This window comes from Hippichthys cyanospilos, chromosome 7, assembly GCF_059441005.1.
Source record: "Hippichthys cyanospilos isolate Australia breed blue-spotted pipefish chromosome 7, RoL_Hcya_1.0, whole genome shotgun sequence".
NCBI classification, from domain to species: domain Eukaryota; kingdom Metazoa; phylum Chordata; class Actinopteri; order Syngnathiformes; family Syngnathidae; genus Hippichthys; species Hippichthys cyanospilos.
This window is the reverse complement of record NC_142375.1, coordinates 14,217,990-14,238,744: the sequence shown is the minus strand read 5'-3', so window position 1 is coordinate 14,238,744 and position 20,755 is coordinate 14,217,990. Positions and strand designations below refer to the sequence as shown.

Genomic DNA, 20,755 nt, shown 5'->3' with positions numbered 1-20,755 from the left:
AAGTGCATCTTTGTCATGACATCAAATAGATTTCCCTAGTAAGTCAAAGCTCCTTTATTAAAGAAACAAAGCCAGCAGTCAACAATTCCCTATAGGAAAACATCACAAGAATATTCTTTGAAAATATTTATAGCAATCCAACGCTTGCTCATATTTCCTTTCGGCAATACAGTTGAAGAATCGACATTGATGTGAGACAAATGAAAGCTAACAAAACATATAAAAAAACAAAAACAAAATCAAAATGCTAAATAGTCAACAGCTTAAAGATACGATGATACAGAAAGATCTAAAACTATATGGTATGCTGTCAATCTCGGGACACGCCGGTTAATGTTTAGTACTGGGTATACTCTTTGCTCTCTAGTTTGGCAACGATTCGCTCCAGCTGTCGTTTAGCTTCACATTGCGGGAAGTTACTCATTTCATAGTACTGTGGAGCGATCTTGACCAGCCTGCAACACGAGAGACACAATGAGAAACCCGATTTCCGTCGGCACATCCTTCTTTCCAGAGCTGCGGCTACTACTCACCATTCTGGTTTGATGTCTGTGCAAGTGCGAATGTAGTTTTTGGTGGTGAGGACAAATTCATTGTAGAGCACCCATTCCGGCTTGTGGTCCAACACTGTGGATGGATGCAGTTGGACCACTTGGTTGTCTTTGACTGTGAGGTAATGACCGGTTCGCTCCAGATGAGCCACCTAGGAACACATAGCAAATGTATTGTAAACAAAACACTAGAGATTGATGATTAGCTTCTTTTCAGGGCCCAAACTGATATTTAAAACTGATATTCATTGATAGGAATCACGGATTATTTATTGCAGTAAAAGTTGTTGTTTTTTTTCCCCCTTCAGTAATACAAACCACAAGTATGAAGTTCATTTAAATTGCTTGGGACCTCTCAAGCAATACAAAAAAGATCAGAGTAAAAATCACAGTTTAAAAAAAAAAAAAAAAAAAAAAAAAACTGTCTGAAAAGTAATAAGACCTTAGTTGAGCAAACATTATTGCATTGGACTGCTCTCAGTTTCTGCATCTTCTGTGGTTTACACACTCCCGTGCTTCCAACATCTCCTCATAATGCTGCCCTGCAAACCACTAACTTAATTTTACTCCTCTGTAAGAGTAACCAAGCAGGGTTGAAAGAATGTTTTTTTTTTTTTTAAAGAGAAAATGGCCTAGTTGAAGTCCAGATTTGAATCTGACTGAAATGCAGTGTCATAACCTTTAACATTTTAAAAGACAGTGACACAAAAAGGCAACTGAAATCTGGATGTAGTTATTTTGGGGTTGATGACGTTTTTCTTACAAACCTGCATGAAGAAGCCGGTACAAAGCGCCCTGCGGATGTTGATGTAGTAGTCTCGACTGGTGAACTCTGTGCTCCGGCGAGGCAGGCTGAAGCGGTCCATGATCCTGGACAGCTGCTGCCGCACGTTGTCGGCGGACATCAGCGAGCGATAGTTGACAAAGTTGTCATAGCACCATTGATTTGCCTCATGGTCTGAAAAGGATGACAAAAATGAATCTTTTTTTTTTTTTTTTTTGCCTCAAGCAAAGGAACAATTTGCAGTCAGGGTTGTAAAGGAGTTCACCATTTCCAGTGAATCTCTAGATTGTTTTGAATGAATATCTACAAAAGATGAACTACTAGGGGCTTGTACAATAAAGCTGTATAATAAACAGACCTGTATGTGACTGAAACTCACTTTGCTTGAAGGCGTGGTAGACGTTGAGCAGAGTCAAGTGGTCGCCGTCGATGTGGGCGAACCTCATCTTGGACTCATCTGCGGCCTTCTTAGCCTCCGTGGGGCGAACAAAACACTGTGGGACTAAACAAGGTTGGTATGGGCCCCAACAAAGCCGCCCATAAAGATGAGTCAAAAATTCACAAAACAATGGAGAAAAGCCTAAGACGTGACAGCCGGAAGTGGCACGACCACAAGCGTAATCGAGGGGGGACTTGGAGCACGCTGGGGTAAGTTTATTTATGCACATCTGGAAACCAAACGTTTGCACACCACTCCAAAGTATTCAGAAAATTGTTTGTGTCCCTGCCAATTTGGGTTAGGAATGTTAGTGTTTTTTCTTTTAATGCAAACCAAAAGGGGCATCCATTTTTTTCTTTCTCCAGATACAAAAACAAATTTTGGAGCTGTGCACGTTTTCCTTTGCTGGTCAAGCAAAAAATATAACACTATTTTTTCATAGACTGATAGGGTTTCTGATAAAGCACAAGGACAATGACATTATGTTTGTTCATCCAAAAGAAAAAAGTTAATTGTTTTTGAGTTGGGTGGAAAAAAAAAAGACTTTGCTTTTTATGTATTTTAGACATTACTTTTGTCATTTCTAAAACACATTTTTCAATGAGTTTAAACAACATTGTGCTTATCAGTATTTTCATTCTTTCTGTTAAAGACATGATATAAGTTTGTAGATAAATACTGAAGACGAACAAATTCATGAACAATATACTGTGTAAAGGGGGGGGGGGGGGGGGGGGGTGTCACTTTTACATCACTATAGCTGCAGGGTGCATTGGACTAGCAAGCTTCAACACAACTTCCCTTTACAGAACATACCGGAGCCATTATTTAAATGCCAAGTGCAATAACATATCAACGTAACATGTTGAAACAGCGCATGGTGGGGTTTATGATCGGCACGAATTACAATGCGTCCTCAGATTTCTGTAGAGTAAATTTAACTGTGTTTAATAACTGTTAGCTTTTCCTGTAGTGTCTCAGTTATGTGTGAGAGAGGTGGAGACATATCGGACGAATAAGGCCTCAAGAAGCCTGTTAGCTCACAAGCTAAAGATTTTGGCTTTCATAGACATTTTTAGTCTTCTGGTTTTAAACCTGAAATGAACCACAAAGTCTATGCAGTGTGCCATAGTGAACAGAAATGATGCGGTAAACACACAGATTCGCCCATTTGAAATCAGGTCAGGCAGCTGACCTGAAAAGTCTGAATATTTGACATTCAGTATGTCCCTCTTCATTTAGTCTGATTTGGCCACAGAACTTCAAATATAATCCAACAGTACAATCTAGCAATTTTCTTATTTTCGTTTTGCTTTAATAGTCTTCCGCTGCTATAAGTTTGCAACTCTTAGGGCCCCTGTGAATTGATGTGGATTCGCCAGGGATTCTGAGCAGGCCCAGTCGTGGCCATTACCTGACAGCATAGCAGTGATCGAAAGGATCTCGTTGGAGCAGTTGAACTCGCAGCTAGCGATGACCATCTTGGCCAGCTGGGGGTCGAGGGGGAACTCCGCCATCATGGAGCCCAGTTCGGTCAGGTCACCATCGTCATTGAGAGCGGCCAAGTAGTTGAGTAGCTCTAGGGCTCTCATCAGGGTTTCGGGAGCTGAGAGGGTGAGGATAGGGAAATTAAATTATTAAGTATCCCCTAAAAGTTAAGGGGGTCTCAGTCCTAGGGTGACGTTAGGACCTTGAAGTTAAAAACTTAAGTATTTTCAACTAAAATCAGCTGGAAACCCCATAATATTTGGACAGCGACTGCATTGTGTAAGGAATTTACTTTGTTCTGTGACCATTTATGCAAATCAAACCACTGAGATGAATGGAAATGCCACACAATCTACTCTCCCCCACAAAAAGGTGTTGCAGTGTGCATTGTACAGTCAGAAAAAAATGTATACATTTTTGGCAGATTAATCAATTAAATGCTGCTCCTTCTGTTATGCTTACGTCTACCACCTGGGGGCACTAGGAAAACAGACAGTTATGTGCACAGTATTGCGCTCTTAGTGGATTTATGGAACCCACTTTGGTTCCATGCAGTTTGAAGTCTCTTTTAGATAAATTGGCCAAAGTGCTGTTTGTTGTAAAATGTGTTGAGCTCACTGCCAATGCTCACATTTCAAACGTGAACTCAACAAGTCAAAGAAAATAATAGTCGAAATGGCTGCTTGTGTCTGGAGAAACTCACAAATCTGGTCACTCGCATCTCGATCTTTGGTGACAAAACCAATTAAAGAGTAATGCTATCAAATACTTTTATTTTATTCAACATAAAGTCCATATTTAATAGTCAAACCCAGTATAACCATGTCTCCTTTGTCTTTAATTCAAATACATTTTGTGGTATTTTGCATGTGTAAAACATCTATTAGTTAATGCTGATTATAATCTTGGATGTCACCTGAAAAGGGTTGCTGAATTTTAAATTCAAAATGAATCACATTGCAATGTTGTGTGTGTATTTTAGCAATATTATACTTGATTTCAGCTCGTCCATTTGAGTTCTTTAAAAAGTGGACTTGCTTACCTGGTGGATCCATGAAGTCAAAGTGCACAAGGTCATCGATGCCCAATTTTTTCAGTTGGAGCACCACCGACCCCAAATTAGAACGTAAGATTTCTGGATAGGTGTTATCCTAAAAGACACCCCATGATTGGTATAGTTCTTAAAGGATTTAATGAAAAGTAAGAACACAGTTTTAGCCAGTCACCTGCATCTCCGTTTTGTAGGCCTTTTCTGTATAAAGGCGGAAACATTTCCCTGGACGAGTTCTTCCAGCTCGCCCTGCCCTTTGCTGGGCGGAAGCTTTACTGATGGCAGTGACCAGCAGTGACTCCACCCTGATGCGAGGGTTGTACACCTGCACGCAAATTTGTAATCACCACATCGTGTACAATATTTATATGATTCAAGTGATGTTTGGCTGTCACAAAAGAATTAGAGATGATTGACAAAGTGTTGCTGCATCACCCACCTTCTGTTTGGCAAAGCCAGGATCAATCACAAAGACCACACCGTCAATTGTAAGAGAGGTCTCAGCAATATTTGTCGACACCACAACCTATATGCAAAAGGTTTAACCAATAATGAATGTAGGACTGGGCTGTAAAGCAAATTAAAGTGACAATGTGTATGATTTAGACGGTTTTTCATTAAAAAGGGATAAATTAAATGATTATAAATTTCAAAAACTTCCAAATAAATATGCTCTTAATTACCTATGGTATGTTTTAAATAGAATTGTACATCTAGCTATCATTAAATTATAGATTTTTTAAATATATAAGATGTATGTAAGCACAAATCTTAATAAATCGACATTTTAAGTGTTCATCAATTTTACATAAAAGATCAAATTGTTCATTAAAGGTTGGATGAAACATGTCTGTTGAAAGAGGTTTTTTATCCTCATGCAACGATACAGGTGAGGCAACACAACCTTGGAAAAATAGCTTTGGCTTGGATGCACATACCTCAGCTCAGAGGTTTCCAACACATTACTGAATGAATCACTGCTTTTGAATAGGCACTGTGAAAAATAAAGCTACGCCAGGGATCAAAACCACATCTAAACAGTTTACATTTGGATGTTCATGCCACAAGATGGCAGTAAAGCACCACTTATATTTCCGACAAAGCTTCCGAGCTCACTTGAGCACCAGAACGATGAAAGTGGTGCGTTTTAAGTGGCCAATCATTTGCACACATGCTGGTTAAACGATGCCACTTTAAGCAAGTTCCCTTTCTATCACAATCCACACTAGATGGATTGCATGTGGACCGCTGATATTGTCAATACCGACTGTGCTTTCCTTAACTACCTTTTCTTTACACAGCCACTGTTTGTGTGAGAAGTGCACCTTAGAACAGAATAGATTTGAACAACTAATTACTTAAGCCTAATATTGTATAATTAAAAATAACAAAACAAAAAAAAATATACCTTTCTTCCTATAGCACCATTGGGTTTCCTTGGGGGTGGTGGCTCAAAGATCCTCTGCTGTTGCTGTGGCGGCAAGGTGGAATACAGTGGAATGATTTTGATGTCTCCAACTTCAGGCCCGAGGTCATCAACCTCACGCTTGATCCGTTTGCAGGCTTCATCAATTTCCTACAAAGGAAAAACTTGGGTTTTTAAGGCAAGTAAAGAAAGGGACAAGTGGCAAAATCTCCGGAAATGCTCATCATGTGGTACAATTAAGAGATCAACCAAACGTGCCCGAAAAATACTCAGGTCTCACAAAACGTTTATGCACCGCATGTGATGAAACTTTCTGCATTTCTTTTTTTTACTTTGGCTTGGTGAGTGGATAAGTCGCTGTTCGTTCGCCAGGAAAAGGGGTTAGCATTTGCGTCTCCTAACTCTGCACTGGTGTTACCTAGCTAAGCTGCGCGGGATGTATATGCAGAGGAACGTTTCTGCCAATGCATTTGGTTGGTTGGTTGAATAACCTAAGTGAAACTTATCGTATCATTGGCTGGACTCTTGTCACTCGCTGAGTCAGAATGCAATGGTACAGAAAACAATATTATTGGTCCAATTACTAATATGTTTATTTTGCATTTTGTTTTATGTGCAGCATAGATTTTCATGTGTGCTGAGAATGTGCAAGCAGTGCACGCATGCAGCTTAGAGGGAACGCTGTCTATGGCACTTTCACAATTTCATTTCTAATGATATATGAGGTTTTTTTTTGTTTTTTTTAATTGGAGACCCGCATTTCCCACCAGGAAGTGAAATGTCTTGTTGACTGAAGCCGCACCTCACACCGTATGGATGCTATGCGCTTTTCATGAAGTTGTTTTAAAGCAGACTGCCACGACGGAAAAAAAAAAAAAAAAAAAACACAAAAAAAAAGGTTAACGTTGCAGATATCAACTATGGGCCAAAAACAGACATCTCACTGACATTTAAAGACCAACAAAAGAAAGAAAGCAACACTTGTCCCAATCAAATCGGTCCACTTCACAATCACTCATCACAATTCCGAGTGAATTTTGTAGTACAACATTGATTGGCTGGCTGTGTTGCTCTTAAATACACATTTTGGCGATTTAAATATTTTATGCAGTAAAACTTTGTAAATAACAACTCCAGAAAGAAACCAAATGTGTAAAACAAACAAAAGAAAAAAATCTATATCATGAATGCCTTCTCATTTATTCTTGTAGGGGCGGTACGAGGGCCTTTTATAATTATATTGCCTCTTGCAAGCCATTTTTATCTGCTTGGGGGGGCAGTTACTGAGAGCACAGAATAAGCAAGGTATTCTTTGAAATGCATCCACTGGGAAAATAACATGTTAACACAAAGGAAAATGAGTTTAGGGTGAAAAGTTAACATTTTAACATGGTTAAGAGCTCCAAAGGTTGTCTTTCCATGATATGGGGCCCTTAACTCATTCGTCCTGCTTTGTGGGTTTTTGTGAGGCCAGTGTAGAAGACTCAATGATGCAAATGTAAGAAATGAAATATTAGTTTCATGTTGCAACAACTTTGCAGTCAAGTGGTGTCATCATTCATGTATTGATGTATTTTAAATGTCAAGCATGCCTTCACCTCTTGACCAGTGAGAAAGAGAAGACAATCTCCTTCATCTTCCTCACACATGTGAATCTGGATGACTGTACGAATGGCAGCCTCGAGGTAGTCTCGCTCCGGCTCGGGTGTGTAGAAGATCTCTACTGGATGTGTGCGGCCGGGAATTGTCAGCAGGGGGCAACTGTCAAAGTACACCTGGAACTTCCCTGCATCTAGTGTGGCGCTCATAACGATCACCTGCGAGTGATACAGAGGGAAGAGGGGAAAAAAAACTAAGCTAGAGTCAAGTTAAAATTAATGAACTGGCTTGTAGGAAAAAAAAAAAACCTTGAATACATGACACTGAGCTTAAATTTAACATGAAAATTGTGTCCATGTTTTCAGTGCATGTGCCATTACTTTTGGTCACAATAACTGACAATTATCATACCATTTCATCTCGAGTGAAAGTGTACAATGTAAGGACTGGAGATTTGCCACTTAGGTTCTAAATGCGTGAGCACACACAAACCTTCAGATCTGCTCGCTGGCGCACCACCTCCTTCAGCACTCCCATCAGAATATCAGTGGCAAGTGTTCGTTCGTGGGCCTCGTCCAGAATAATCACTCCGTACCGCTCCAGTAGAGGGTCATTCATTGCTTCTCTTAGCAACATACCATCTGTCATGTACCTAACGGAAGAGATGACAGTACACTGGTTACAACGCGGTGTCGACAATAAACCAGTGGAATCAGTGTCTTACTTCAGTATTGTTTTGGCAGAACTACAATCCTCAAATCGGATGGAGTAGCCCACTTCCTGTCCGAGCATCACGTCCATTTCATCTGCAACTCTTTGGGCCACGCTCATGGCTGCCACTCTCCGTGGCTGAGTACACGCAACTGCCCTCTTCGGACCAGGAATGCTCCTTACCATGTCCACGCACCACTGAGGGATCTACAGGAAAAAGCAAAGGTCTCATAAATTCTAACTAGATCCCTAAGAAAATCCCTGTTGAATTGCACATTTTTGACAGGTTCTCTCACCTGTGTCGTCTTCCCAGAACCAGTTTCGCCAACAAGTACAAAGCTCTGATTGCGTGTGATGATGTCACTGAAGTTTTCCTTGTATTCCCACACGGGAAGCTGTAACCTTTTCTTCAGGATCTCATAATAGCGAGGTGTGTGCGGCAAGTTGGTGAATGGATTGATCTGCTGCTGCATAGCCATCTGCTTCAGCTGAGGCATGGCAATGATGGCCGGTGTGCTTTTAGGTGGCGCACTTGAAGACTTCATATCCCTCTCGCGGTCCCGATCCCTGTCACGATCACGATCCCGGTCTCTGTCCCGGTCCCTGGAATGATCCCCACGGTCTCGATCCGAGTCTCTGTCACGCCTGTCAGTGTCAATAAAATGTGATCCTAAAAAACTCATACACTCCAACGACATTGCAATAAACTTTGAAATGGGCCATTCATCCTTGAATTTGATTGTATATTTCAGGACAATTTTTTCTTCTGAATTGTATTTATTTTTTTACATTCAGTGACATGGCCATTAACAGAGAGGGACAACTCTACAAAAATCCAGAAAAAGCTGGCAACTTATTGACACATGTCGATGGCTGAAGGAAGGAAACAGTTTATTTCTAAAAGACATGAGTTGCATTGTCAGTGGTTTGGGTTTGTGGCAACAGAAAGGAGCAAGTAGTGCTGCAACGTTTGTTAAAAGTCAATTGCAAAAGGCAGCAGCACAACAAACTTATTTTGGAAACTAAAACAGAGGCACCTACCTAAGTATGTAAAAAGTTAAGTTTTGTGAGGGGAACAGGACTGAGTCAACCTACAAACTCCCGCTATAAAACAGCTTACTGTGGAGGAGTCATTTACACAAGAAAGCATAGATGTTAAGATCGTGGCACGATGGAGACTGATCATGGAACCGGCCGAGTTGCACATCACTAACAGAGCAAGCACCCGTATATACAGTGGAAAAGACGGGCCGAATTGTCACATGCAGCAGGGCATGACTCAAGCCAGGGGAAGGGGGCAAGCTGCTCATCCTTGCCAAAAGGGTATAAAAAGAAAAATTTAAAAAAAAAAGGGGGGGGGGTATAATGAAATTGGCAGCACCCTATCCAAATCACTCTGTTTATATCATATGTGATACAAGTTGCAATGTATAGCTTGGACAAGTCAGTAAGTCAAGTGATCGCGGTTACTGTCAAAGGATGCGAGTTAAGGCTTGAGGGGATGGATGTTTTAAAGCTTGTGTGGTATGAGAAGAAATAAGAACATAATCTCAAAACAGTATGAGGGGGGGCTGGTTTCTGACTATGGTCATTGTCACTTACTTTTCGTATAGACAAAGAACACTTCGTTATCAGAATGAAAAAAAACACAATTCTATTACTACATGAAGTGCTACACTGAAGAATAATTGAAACAATCGCTCATGTGATCTGTGCTTTTAATATGAATTATAAAGAGGAAAGATGTCCTCTTTCAAAAACGTTGATTAAACAATGGATATCGGGAATTGTATTTTACGCACGCTACCAGACAAACTAGGATGCTCTTTTCGTAGCTAGGGCTAGCCTCCTAGCTAGTTAGCTTAGCTAGCAGATATGGTTGCTAGCAATCCGCTAACTTCATACACGTGCTTCAAACTAATTGTGATACAAGCTGATAGAGAATGCCACAAATACGCTCATTATATTGCCTTAGTATCATTAAAAAATATCTCAGCGGTGCGTCGCCGAATTAACAACAACATAAACCCCTCAGGTTAGCTATATTGTCTCTATTCTCATTAAACCATAACGTAGGCTTTTAGCCAACTAGCATCAGTCAACCAGCGCCTAAAATATTTCAATCATACACGTTCAGTTAGCACCACACATACCCTTCAGACCTCTTCTTGCTGGAGTAGTCATCACCCAAATCCAAACGATGTCTTTTAGACATCTTTACGCGATTAACAGCGTACCTTTTATTAATCAATAAACGGCGGCCACTACTTCACCGGGTTTAATGCAACGGCGTTTCCTGATTAGGGTTTTCTTCGTTTGTGTTATATTATAGATCGTCATAGTCACTAAGCGATTACCGCCTCTAGCTGTCCAGGAGTGGAACTGGTTCGATTTCGCCACATCGCGCCCGTTAAACAAAATTCCTTAACATAAAAATACGAATAAATATAAATAAAAATCGTTTTAAAATTCCCGTTCCTTTATCATTTTTTTCAGAAGTACAGAAACTTTACACCGAGATGGCATGAAAGACTTTAAGTAGTCAAATAAAAAATATTCTAATGTGTATTTGCGCTCCACCCTCAGCGACGCCCACCGATTCGCTTATTATACAACAAAGACAAATACGAGCGAAAAAACATCGTTTTGTTTGTCACACGGTCCTCGCAGCAAAACTTCCAGCGCGAAAGTGTATCTTGGGAGGAGATCTGCAGCGCCTTCTCAATTATACTAACAATGCGTCTATACTGGTGAGTGTATTTCATTTTCTCAAAAACTGAGCAGGCTAAGGACAATACGGAGGCAATTAAAAGGTTTCTATATAATGCTGACAGATATTGTACCAGCTTTCCAAATTCTATAACTCGTGGTGCATGACAAATGCGTATTTCGTCGTTTTGATGTGTATAACCCATTTCGTTCGTTGTCTAATTTACCTATAATTTACCTTAGGACATCTTGCCGGCCTTTAGAATTTAATGACAGACGTGAGATCACACTGCTCACTTGAGCGGCTGGTTCGTGTAGGTTTTCACATATGTTAACCTAGTAAAAGTACATCACGTATCATTTTAAACGAAGAGATGTGTTAGATATTTATTAATTTGCAGCAATAAAAAGTTAACATTTAGTTTCTAATGATTTCTCAAAATCATTTCATGATTTTTCATGGACAATTATCAAGACCAATCAAGATGCACCCTTTTTTCCCTGGGTTTTGGTCATGTGACGTTCGCTGAACCATGATAGGCCTTAATTTAGAGTTCAGCTGCTACCTAAAGCACAACGCCACATCATCCATCCATCCATCCATCCATCCATCCATCCATCCATCCATCCATCCATCCATCCATCCATCCATCCATCCATCCATCCATCCATCCATCCATCCATCCATCCATCATCCATCCAGTTTGAACAAAGTGCATGAGCGATTGAGCCGTTTTCAGAAATATAACGTTCATATTTATTCTCTAATAAATTGGACATTTTTTAAGGACAAAAAAGACAAAAAGACAAAAAAAAAACAATCACCTGTTTTTTTGTTTGTTTTTGTTTTGGATTTTGATCACGTGATGTTCACAAGCTAAACCATGACTGGTCATTACCTGAGCTCCAATCAGATCGTGTCCTTTTCAGTCAACATCAAATGATAAAATGTGTTTTAAAGTTATAATATTTGTACATTAAAAATAGAGAAGTCCCCAAGTTTATAGACATTAACTTTTTACTATGGAAAACGGCCAAACATATTTTAAAATCTTACCTTTAAATGTAGATTAAAAAGGATAATAATAATTAAAAAAAAAAAACATTGTACACGCTGTTCTAATTTAATTAGAATTGGGGTTTGTACTATGATGCATCATGTTTTCATATTTTCCAGGTCAAAGTGTATAGCGGGGGTATCACTTCTGTTTGTGCTGTCCATCTGTCAGTGTGCCTCAGCCACCACAGACACCTTGGCTCCAGCAGAGGTCTGGCAAAACAATGGAACTCTGTATGCAGTCTGTAAAATGAGACCAAGCTCCTCACTGGTTGAGGGTTTGCCCAAAGTCTACGGCCAAGTACTCTTTAAGCAGGATTATCCTCAGGGAAAGCTCAAAGTCCTTCTCCGGTTCAATGGATTCCCCGTGGGGGGCGAGCCAGAGCAAAGGGCCGTGCACATTCATCAGTACGGGGACCTGCAACGGGGATGCGATTCCACCGGAGGCCACTACAATCCTCAAGGTGTCAATCATCCCAACCACCCTGGAGATTTTGGACACTTTATGCCCCAACAAGGCAAAATCCAAGTAGCTATTGAGTCTGAGGCCACACTATTTGGCAGTTTGTCTGTACTTGGAAGAGCAGTGGTGGTACATGAGAGGCGGGATGACTTTGGCCTTGGGGGGGATGCAGGCAGCCTGCTCCATGGAAATGCCGGACGCAGGCTCGGATGTTGTGTTATTGGGATTACATCCCCAAATCTTTGGAATACGTACTCGGGGCAAATCAATCGGCGCATGCGCAAAAATTAATTTTACCAGTTTGAGTTTGTTTTGTTTGTTGAATTTTTCCAGTTTCTGCTACACACGCATTAGTCTGACAAATGTAAAAGGAGAGTCTATAAAAGCCCAGTTTCCACCGAGAAATCTACTCAACTTGACAAATTAGACTTCTCTGTAAGATAAACAAGATTGATGGACACTTTTACCTGCTTAGCTGGGAAAACCTGAAAAGTGGTTTATTTTTGAAGACATTCATTTGACACAAACACAACTTATAATACATTTTACAGTTAGTCCTTTCGCCTCACAAAATGACCAGTGCTTATAACTTAAATCCAGGTATAGTGGCCTCCTGCCTCAAAAAAAAATCTGTGGAAAATCTTGTAACCGCATCCACATTTCTACCCTGGTGTACATAACACAGACATATTCTTTAAAAGGTACACTCACATTTTGTTTCGTGTTAACCAATGAATACTTGTAAACGACAACATTTACATAGAGTACACATTCAGTCCATGTGGCTTTAATTGACAATATTGTGAATAAATATAGCTGTTGCAACAATTTTTAAATTGTCATGGTGATTTGTGTAATCCAAGGATACATTCCCAATTATCATTTATTTGTCAACTTCATTGAAAAAACACCTCCGCAAATCCATCTTTCATAATGGGGGGGGGGGGGGGGGGGGGATAAAATCAAAATAATAAATTGAATCTGATTTTTGTCTGACCTGATTGAGATTTATTTATTTGCAAAATGTAACTTTAATCCTTGCCGTAGCATTTTCTTTCATTACGTCGATGAGGATGTACCATGTACCGGTACTTAAATATTTTCTTCATACAAACTATTATTTGCTACATTTTGGTGCTGGAGCACACAGATAAATGTATACCAATGAAATTCCTGTAGGCTTGATGTTATTGTTTTGAAATCTGATGTGTTCAGTGATCATGGCGAAATAGCTTTTGTCTAAAATGACTGAAGACAACACCACAAGTACTGTATATCATTATGTGCGCTCCTAACAAAATATAGATTCAGTAAATAGCAGCCTCTAGAAGTATTCTGGAATGTACAGCGCCAGGTGTAGAAGCACAACTGTCTTGTTTTCGTCTTACTGTTCCCTTTGAAACTTGAGATTATCAAACAGAACATGCCATATTGTCTGTCACAATAAACCCCCCGTGATCTTGCCGAATTTGCTGTTCCTGTTCAAAGGGAACTGATGCGACATCGCGCGTCGGGCTGTGAACGTGTTCCTCGATTATGATACATTCCCTTTCAACATTCTCCATTCCCTCTTCATCATTCTCTCTTCTCGTGTGGTTTGTTGTGACAGAAGGTTGCTCGGGGGTGTTTGACAGAAGGGGTGTGTTCACATCTATTGAGGAGGGAAAGACATCACCTGCACTCTCGTCATCCTTGGATTGGTCATTTTCACTGAGCTCGTTGCTCTTTGGCGAGTTTCTTGTTTGAATACTAGATGGCTCCTCCTCAAGTGAAGGGAAAGACGAGTGGGATGACTGAAGTTCTGCTGGCATTTCACTTTCACTCGTTTTTACTGGTTGTACTGAGGAACATTGCTCTGACTCTTCTGTGAATATGCATATATTGCATTAGAGAGTGACAAGACGATGGAATAGACGTCTTTATGCTTAATATTGCCAACCTGGTGCAGCTGCTGGTTGAGTGTTGCCGCCATCTTTTTCCCCTATTGTGAAGGAAAGCAGTGTTATTTACCATTGTAGTAGTTTCATAGTGACAACGACAACAACAACAAAATATTTGAAACATACTTCCACACATGCCCACAGAGATATGGTAAGTGAGGCCTTTGGGAGACAAGTTAAAAAAAAGCAGAGGAAAGAGTTATTAGCATGCTGATCACGTTATGAGTTCCACCATTTATTATTTTCAATCATGTTAAGTGACAGGACAAGACAGCGTTAGGTTTTGCAATCAAGTCTTGGGATTGAGTAAATAAATCAATATCATTATTATAGTATACAAGGCTCAAAATGACCTTTTTTTGGAGCACTTTTGTGAGTCATTGATTTGAGAAGCAATTTTCAAATTTTGTGAAGTGTTTTTTTTTTTTTTTTTTTTGCAGGTTAATCCCAGAGGTCTGAGGCACCGGTTTCATGATAAACAAAAATATGACTTTCTAAACGATTATTATTACTATTAATAATGTTTAATGCATCAATGGCATTGCTTCTGTCCGAGTTTGAAAAGTCCAACTTCATTAATGTAATCTTATTTGAATATGCGGCCTTCATGAGAACGTGCACCTTATTTTTTCTACAGAACAGATCCTGGCACTCTTGAACACAGGTGAACTGTTGTCCCTTTGGGACCATCAATGTGCACTTGATTCTCAGTTTACCGTTTCCACGTGTTTACATGAGGCATGAAGTCCAAACCCTATGTCACAGTGACACAAAAACGCTTATTTTGAGCCTTGTTTGTATAGACACATTTCCTTTAGTGATCATCACTGATCAGAGATTTCGCAAATACCGGGCAGGCTCCACAGTCCAGACGTCTCCAGTGTTTTGAGCTTCTTCTCCAGTTCTGCAACTCGAATTCCAAGTACCCTGGCAATGAAGGGTCCATTAATAAACATATCCATGAAGTTGCAAAAGACTTGTACTAGTTGAGACAAAGATAACAGTACTTGTTAATTTGTCGCTGGTGCTGAATCAACATGTTCTTCTCATGGATGGTTTCCAGGAGAGCGGTGGCCAGAGACTTGAGGTCAGAGATTGACTGGGCAGTGACAGGCAGCGTGCACCCGCTTTCGTCAGACAAAAGCTCCTTCACTGCAAATGTGCAAACGCACACACACACACACACACACACACACACACACACACACACACACACACACACACACACACACACACATACATAAGAGATAGTCCACAAGCTTTACCTCACACAAACGCATGCTAGTTGTCAACAAGAAAATTCAAGTCATGGTGAGATGAGTGTAAAGTGGATTATATCACACCTTGTTTGGCTGAGAGCACTCCAGTGAGTGCACTGCTGTTAGGCTTCCCGCAAACTCTGGTATTCTTCCTGGATTCCAAGGCACTCTGAAATATGTTATAAAAGAATTAAGTACATATTTTTTCCTTAGTGTTTTCATCATTTTTCTAACTCTGTTTCCCTCTACAGTTGCGAAGTCCCATTTTAGTGAATGAAAAAAGGTATACGTCTAAGCATGCATTTGTTAATGTTCTTGGTTGGTCTAACAATTTGACACATGAGATTATATGAGGCCATCGTGTCAAAAACAAAAATGATAATCTTATCATTACCGCATTACCTTTTTAATGAGAAAACAGGCCGTAAAGCTCTGACAACGAGCTCCTACTTTTTATTTCTTCACAAAAACAGATGCAACTTATTTGCAGGTTTTCCTGTGATGCATGAGTGTTCTCTTTTATTCTTAACTTTTTATTAAGTCAAAATTGTTATTTCTGTTCATGATTTGTTTGATGTTCCATCTTGAGTTAGTCATGTCATTGTTCACATTTTTAATCAAATCTGCACAAACTGAAGGGTTCAGATGATTCAAATCTTCTCTGCTCAAGTGCACACCCTCACCATTAAGGTTATTTTCTCTTTTGTTTGCATCCAACATGTAATGTGGGTGTTATGTGTGATCTTTTTTGTATGTGTGAAAATAAATAAATGTACCTTGTACTTGCCCAGATTTGTCTTGAGCAACATGACCTCCTCTTGAAGTTGACAAAGCCGATCATGCAAATACCTGAAGTAATCAGAACTTAAATCATTTATAATGTAAAGAGCATGCATTTTTTTCTTTAAGCACCAGCAAACCTGTTCTCCATGCAGAGTGCGTCGATATCTAAAATCCGAACATCATCATTCCCAACGATGTGATTCATCTCCACATTGAGGCGATGAGCCTTCTGCTGAAACACGTCACGCTCTGCTCTGACATCCTGAAGCTCGTCTGTGAGAGACTTGGTGCTGTGCTCCAGCAACTCATTCTAAAGCCGCCCCAACACACAAAAAGTTTGATGTGGTCCGCGGTTAACTGGGTGGATGGAAAATGAGCGGTCAATTGTGTTCACCTGCTCTCTGGCTCTTTCCAACTGTTTGACCAGGTCCTCTCGTTCGTGTGCTGGGAAATGGCGGGCGCCTACCTCGTCGTCTCCCAATCTTTGTTTGGTGATAGTCATACGTAGGAGCTGTGGGAAAATAAAGCTATTAGAGTATTGCATTTTTTGGACTACACTTGCTAACATGTTTAACATACAACCGTGTATTCTAGAATGCAGTAAGTTACAAGCAAAAAAACTACAGTATTTCTCCATGTACAAGTCAACCTCTTGTATGAGTGGACCCCCCCTTTTTTACTTTGATTTGCGTGAATTTTACAAAAACGCAAGTATACGTCTACCACTGACTTTAGTGGTTACACGTATCATGGCTGAACAATTAAAATGCACGGTGTGTGTTATTAAAATGATGACATTACCTAAAATTTAAGGGGAATTTCTTCATCGTATATCGAATAACATAATGTAGCGGTCATTTGGGGGGGGGGGGGGGGGGGGGCACACAGGTGCAAGGCAATGTGCATGAGCACGTAGACGTAAATGGTGAAACTAATGTCGCAACAAAAAAACGATTTGAAGTTTCACTGCTTTATTTTTTGACACCTTTGAAAGTGAATTCATATAAAAGCCCTCAAAATCATCATCACTATCTGACACCCAAAATAACTCCTCCCATTAAAATCCCAGAAGTCCTCGCCTTCCAGCGCGTCATTTGTGCAAACATCCTTGTTAATCTTCCACGGGTAGTTATCTTCAGCCCCAACCAATTTGTTTGACATGGAGGTCTTCGGGGATGATTTGCTGATGATCTAACTTTGGATACTCTTTACCCAAGTGACGACTGTTGTTAGACCGGATTGTGGAAGGTTACTTTTGCCGTTTCTCCAACTGCCTGCCGACATCCATGCCGACTTGTTCAAGCACACGTTCAAGGGCTAAAGCAGACAAGTCAGCCCATCTTTTCCTTTTAATATTGCGTCAAAGTCCGCCGGAAAAAATTATTCACGCAGCCCGTCGTTGACAACAAAGGCAATTAAGCAACGCTGACGAAAGTGCATCTGAAAGTGCAAACACGCTAAAATGGATGCATACTAAAATCACCAGGTGTTATGTATTCGGATCATGGGCCTTGAGTTTGACATTAAGTGCATTGATTGATGTTACGCACCTTGTTGTCTCCCTGAGCTTCAGCCAGTCGTTGCTTCAGCTCCTTCACCTCCTCAGAGAGACGGTTGCTTTTTTCTCTTGAGTCCCTCAGTAGCTGGGCTAAATTCACCTGCGGGAGATGCCATTAGATAGTCATTATCGTGACAAACAAAAATGACATGTTTGTTTTACAAACAAAACAAATATGAAAAAATCTTACTACGGCCTCACAATTTAGGAAATAATGCATGAGGCCTTTAATGGAGTTTCTTTTACACACACAACCCACATTTAAAAGCATATTGGTAGGATAGAATATCATTCACCTCAAATTCAATAGTTAAATCAGATTTTTTTTGTCAATTTCAATGTAAATCAATTTTATGACATGAATATGAAACAGAGAAATAAAAAAAATAAAACAAACAGTAAGTACGCCCATAACTGAGCACACTTTATTGCAGCTCATTTAGTCTTAAAAGTACAGTTGTGAGTAAAAAAAAGACTCAGACAGCAGTTTGTCAATTGAAGTTGTTCCAAGTAAAACCTTCTGAGAGGAACACTTCTCACATTACAAAGCACAGCAATCAAATAAATTAATATGCTATTTGGGAAAGCTGAAACATACAGTAGTAACTATCACTGTAGTAACTGACCAAATACAAATTTAAGAGTGCCTTTGACAAGGGACTTAAACATTTGGCCAAAGAAGAGAAAAAAAGATTTTTTCAGTGTCAGTGTTGCACTACAGTTGTACTGAATGCCAGAGAGAAGAGACCACATCTCAGATGGAAACCCAAAATTTAAAACAGAATTGAAGCCATCATAGGACACAGAATGAAATCCATCAGCCCTGAGCAATCAAATTCAACATTCGGCTTTGAAAACTTACTTGATTCCGTTTTTCAGGAGGCAGAGTGAGATCTCCATCCTGTTTTTTTTTTTTTTTCGGAAATGGAAAGAATGCAATCTGTTAAAGCAAACTTGACCATTCGGGCATTTCAGTGATATCCGCTAACATCTTACAATGAGCTCCCTGTATTTCTTTTTTAGTCCTTGGTGCCGCTCACGAAGCTGGTTAGCCATCAGTTTGTACTGATCCCTCTCCTGTTGGCATGTATCCAGCTCCTTGGACAGGATAAGCAGAGCTTCCTTCTTGCTCTCCAACTTCCGCTTACAAATTAAGAACTGTGAACACATGGACACAAATGTTAGTACAAATGATTCTATTAGATAGCAAGACAACTAATGTTGCTAGAAGGGGATATGTAACCATTTAACACATCTGGAAATGGAACGTCAATATGAATATGCTTTCGAGTTTTGTTTTGTTTACTTATTCTTTCTTACCTAACCAGCTATTTAATACTGTTTGTCGTGATGGGGTCATGACTATAAGCAAAAAGGAGGGATATACCCTGACCTCATCGCATTAACTCTTCTCCACGCAGAAAGGCCAGAGCCAAAACACGTACCCCAAACCTTCTAAGTGTGTGGCACACATAACCGCTAGCACAAACAATTTCTGTATTTATGGCTTTGCTGCCAAATTTATTTGATTCCAGGTATTCTTGCTTCCCACTATCTTCTAAACAAATCCACAATCGGTTCGCTGAAGACTTGAAATCGTCCTTACACAAGAACTTGAGTATGATTGCTCGTTTGTGATTGGCCAGCAACTAATCCCAGATGCGTGTATTCCACCTTTAATACAAAATACACTGGGATAACTCCCAGGTCACTTTTACCCTTGTGTTATCCACACCAGTTGTAGAAAACGGATCGGTGGCTTATGAGCTATTTAATGTTACAGTACACAGAAAAGTAAACCCCTTGTAAGGATTTCAAAACACATCCCTGGGGCTCCTTTGCGCACTATTTTTACACCACTGCAAAACAAAACAGGACAAAACCAGATAATTGTACTCTAACAATAATCGAGTTTCTAATCAAAAATCATAGTAAAACACACGATTGTTTTTGCGCTACGCAAGAGTAGCAAAAGACACTTCCTTGTGCATGTACCCTGCAGGCAAGGAGCGCTTTTCCTCGAGCTTCGCCTAACCCCCGGTATTTTCGTGCAGTGTATGTATCCTAACCCTATGTAATAACGTGAGATTCAATTCGTCAGGTCAGCGCTAGGTCTTGATCACGCGCACTCAAACTAAAGCGAAGTTTTTTTGTTTGTTTATTTTTTAAAGATTGTTACCTCGTTGACCATTCCTTGCCAGTCACCGTCGCTTCTCCTGGACGGATCCATGTCGCTGTGACATGCGCAAAATCCTGACTGACGTTAAAACGCGAGCCAAACAAACATGCTCTTTCTGCTCAAAATATATTCAGCTGCGTTTTTGTGATGAACGAAAATAAGATGCACATAATAGAGAGGAATAATCAACAGAGATGTTCTTGTAGACAATGGAATGGTAGCGCATTTTTTTTATTTTGCCGTTTCCTGTTACTGCAGTTAAACCCGAAGCAAATCTCAATTTAAATGGATTGTAGGTGGCTAGCGTTAGCACAAGTCACGTGTGTCATTTTCAACGAATCGTATGACTTTTCCATAGTGTGGGTGCGCGTCACGTGGTTTTAAATAATTTCCATCGTAAATTATTTCTGTTAAATGTATACTTAAGTACATTTGTTTCGTATGATGCAACGTAAAAACAAGGTGACGCTCGCCACCCTAAAATACTTACACGATTACCTAACTATTGCAACTTGACTTGTCCCTACGTGCAATTTTGAACACGCTTATCGCTCAAAGAATGTGGCAAGAACGCAAGTTTTATATATAGTTTTAACCATTCCGGTTTTTTACTCAATTAGAACTAAAACTGTAATGATGCTCTCAATATCACCTTTGCATTACCTAAGCTTCGGTTTTCTCCGCCTTTCAGTTAACGTCAGAACAACGTCATGATGCAGTCGTAGTCCCTGGGAAAACTAACAATGGTCTTCGAACTG

At 40.1% G+C, this 20,755-nt stretch overlaps 3 protein-coding genes across 4 annotated transcripts; 1 reads left to right on the top strand and 2 right to left on the bottom strand.

The window, feature by feature from the left end:
• Nucleotides 1-38: 38 nt before the first annotated feature.
• Nucleotides 39-10,362, bottom strand: LOC148421173 (ATP-dependent RNA helicase DHX15). Its single transcript, XM_088420572.1, has 14 exons — nt 10,203-10,362; nt 8,346-8,694; nt 8,063-8,256; nt 7,831-7,990; nt 7,338-7,556; nt 5,722-5,889; nt 4,753-4,839; nt 4,489-4,638; nt 4,305-4,413; nt 3,189-3,380; nt 1,715-1,837; nt 1,319-1,509; nt 534-703; nt 39-455 (listed from the first exon to the last, which is right to left on the bottom strand). The coding sequence occupies exons 1-14, from the start codon at nt 10,262-10,264 to the stop codon at nt 338-340; spliced, it is 2,292 nt and encodes a 763-aa protein (XP_088276698.1). The 5' UTR covers nt 10,265-10,362; the 3' UTR covers nt 39-337.
• A 278-nt stretch (nt 10,363-10,640) lies between these two features.
• Nucleotides 10,641-13,106, top strand: LOC148421172 (extracellular superoxide dismutase [Cu-Zn]-like). The gene is made up of 2 exons (XM_088420577.1): nt 10,641-10,799; nt 11,936-13,106. The coding sequence occupies exons 1-2, from the start codon at nt 10,786-10,788 to the stop codon at nt 12,567-12,569; spliced, it is 648 nt and encodes a 215-aa protein (XP_088276703.1). The 5' UTR covers nt 10,641-10,785; the 3' UTR covers nt 12,570-13,106.
• LOC148421171 (coiled-coil domain-containing protein 149-like) lies at nt 11,936-20,292 on the bottom strand. 2 transcript variants are annotated; one of them, XM_088420575.1, is made up of 13 exons: nt 19,998-20,292; nt 18,815-18,976; nt 18,681-18,719; nt 17,811-17,918; nt 16,655-16,771; nt 16,398-16,570; nt 16,254-16,326; nt 15,562-15,646; nt 15,226-15,370; nt 15,069-15,145; nt 14,345-14,380; nt 14,218-14,259; nt 11,937-14,142 (listed from the first exon to the last, which is right to left on the bottom strand). In XM_088420575.1, exons 1-13 carry the CDS (start codon nt 20,046-20,048, stop codon nt 13,691-13,693), a joined length of 1,560 nt encoding a protein of 519 aa, XP_088276701.1. In that variant the 5' UTR covers nt 20,049-20,292; the 3' UTR covers nt 11,937-13,690. The 2 variants fall into 2 exon arrangements, with proteins under 2 accessions (XP_088276702.1, XP_088276701.1); XM_088420576.1 differs by lacking the exon at nt 14,345-14,380 and having other exon boundaries at nt 11,936-14,142.
• Between the last annotated feature and the right edge of the window lie 463 nt (nt 20,293-20,755).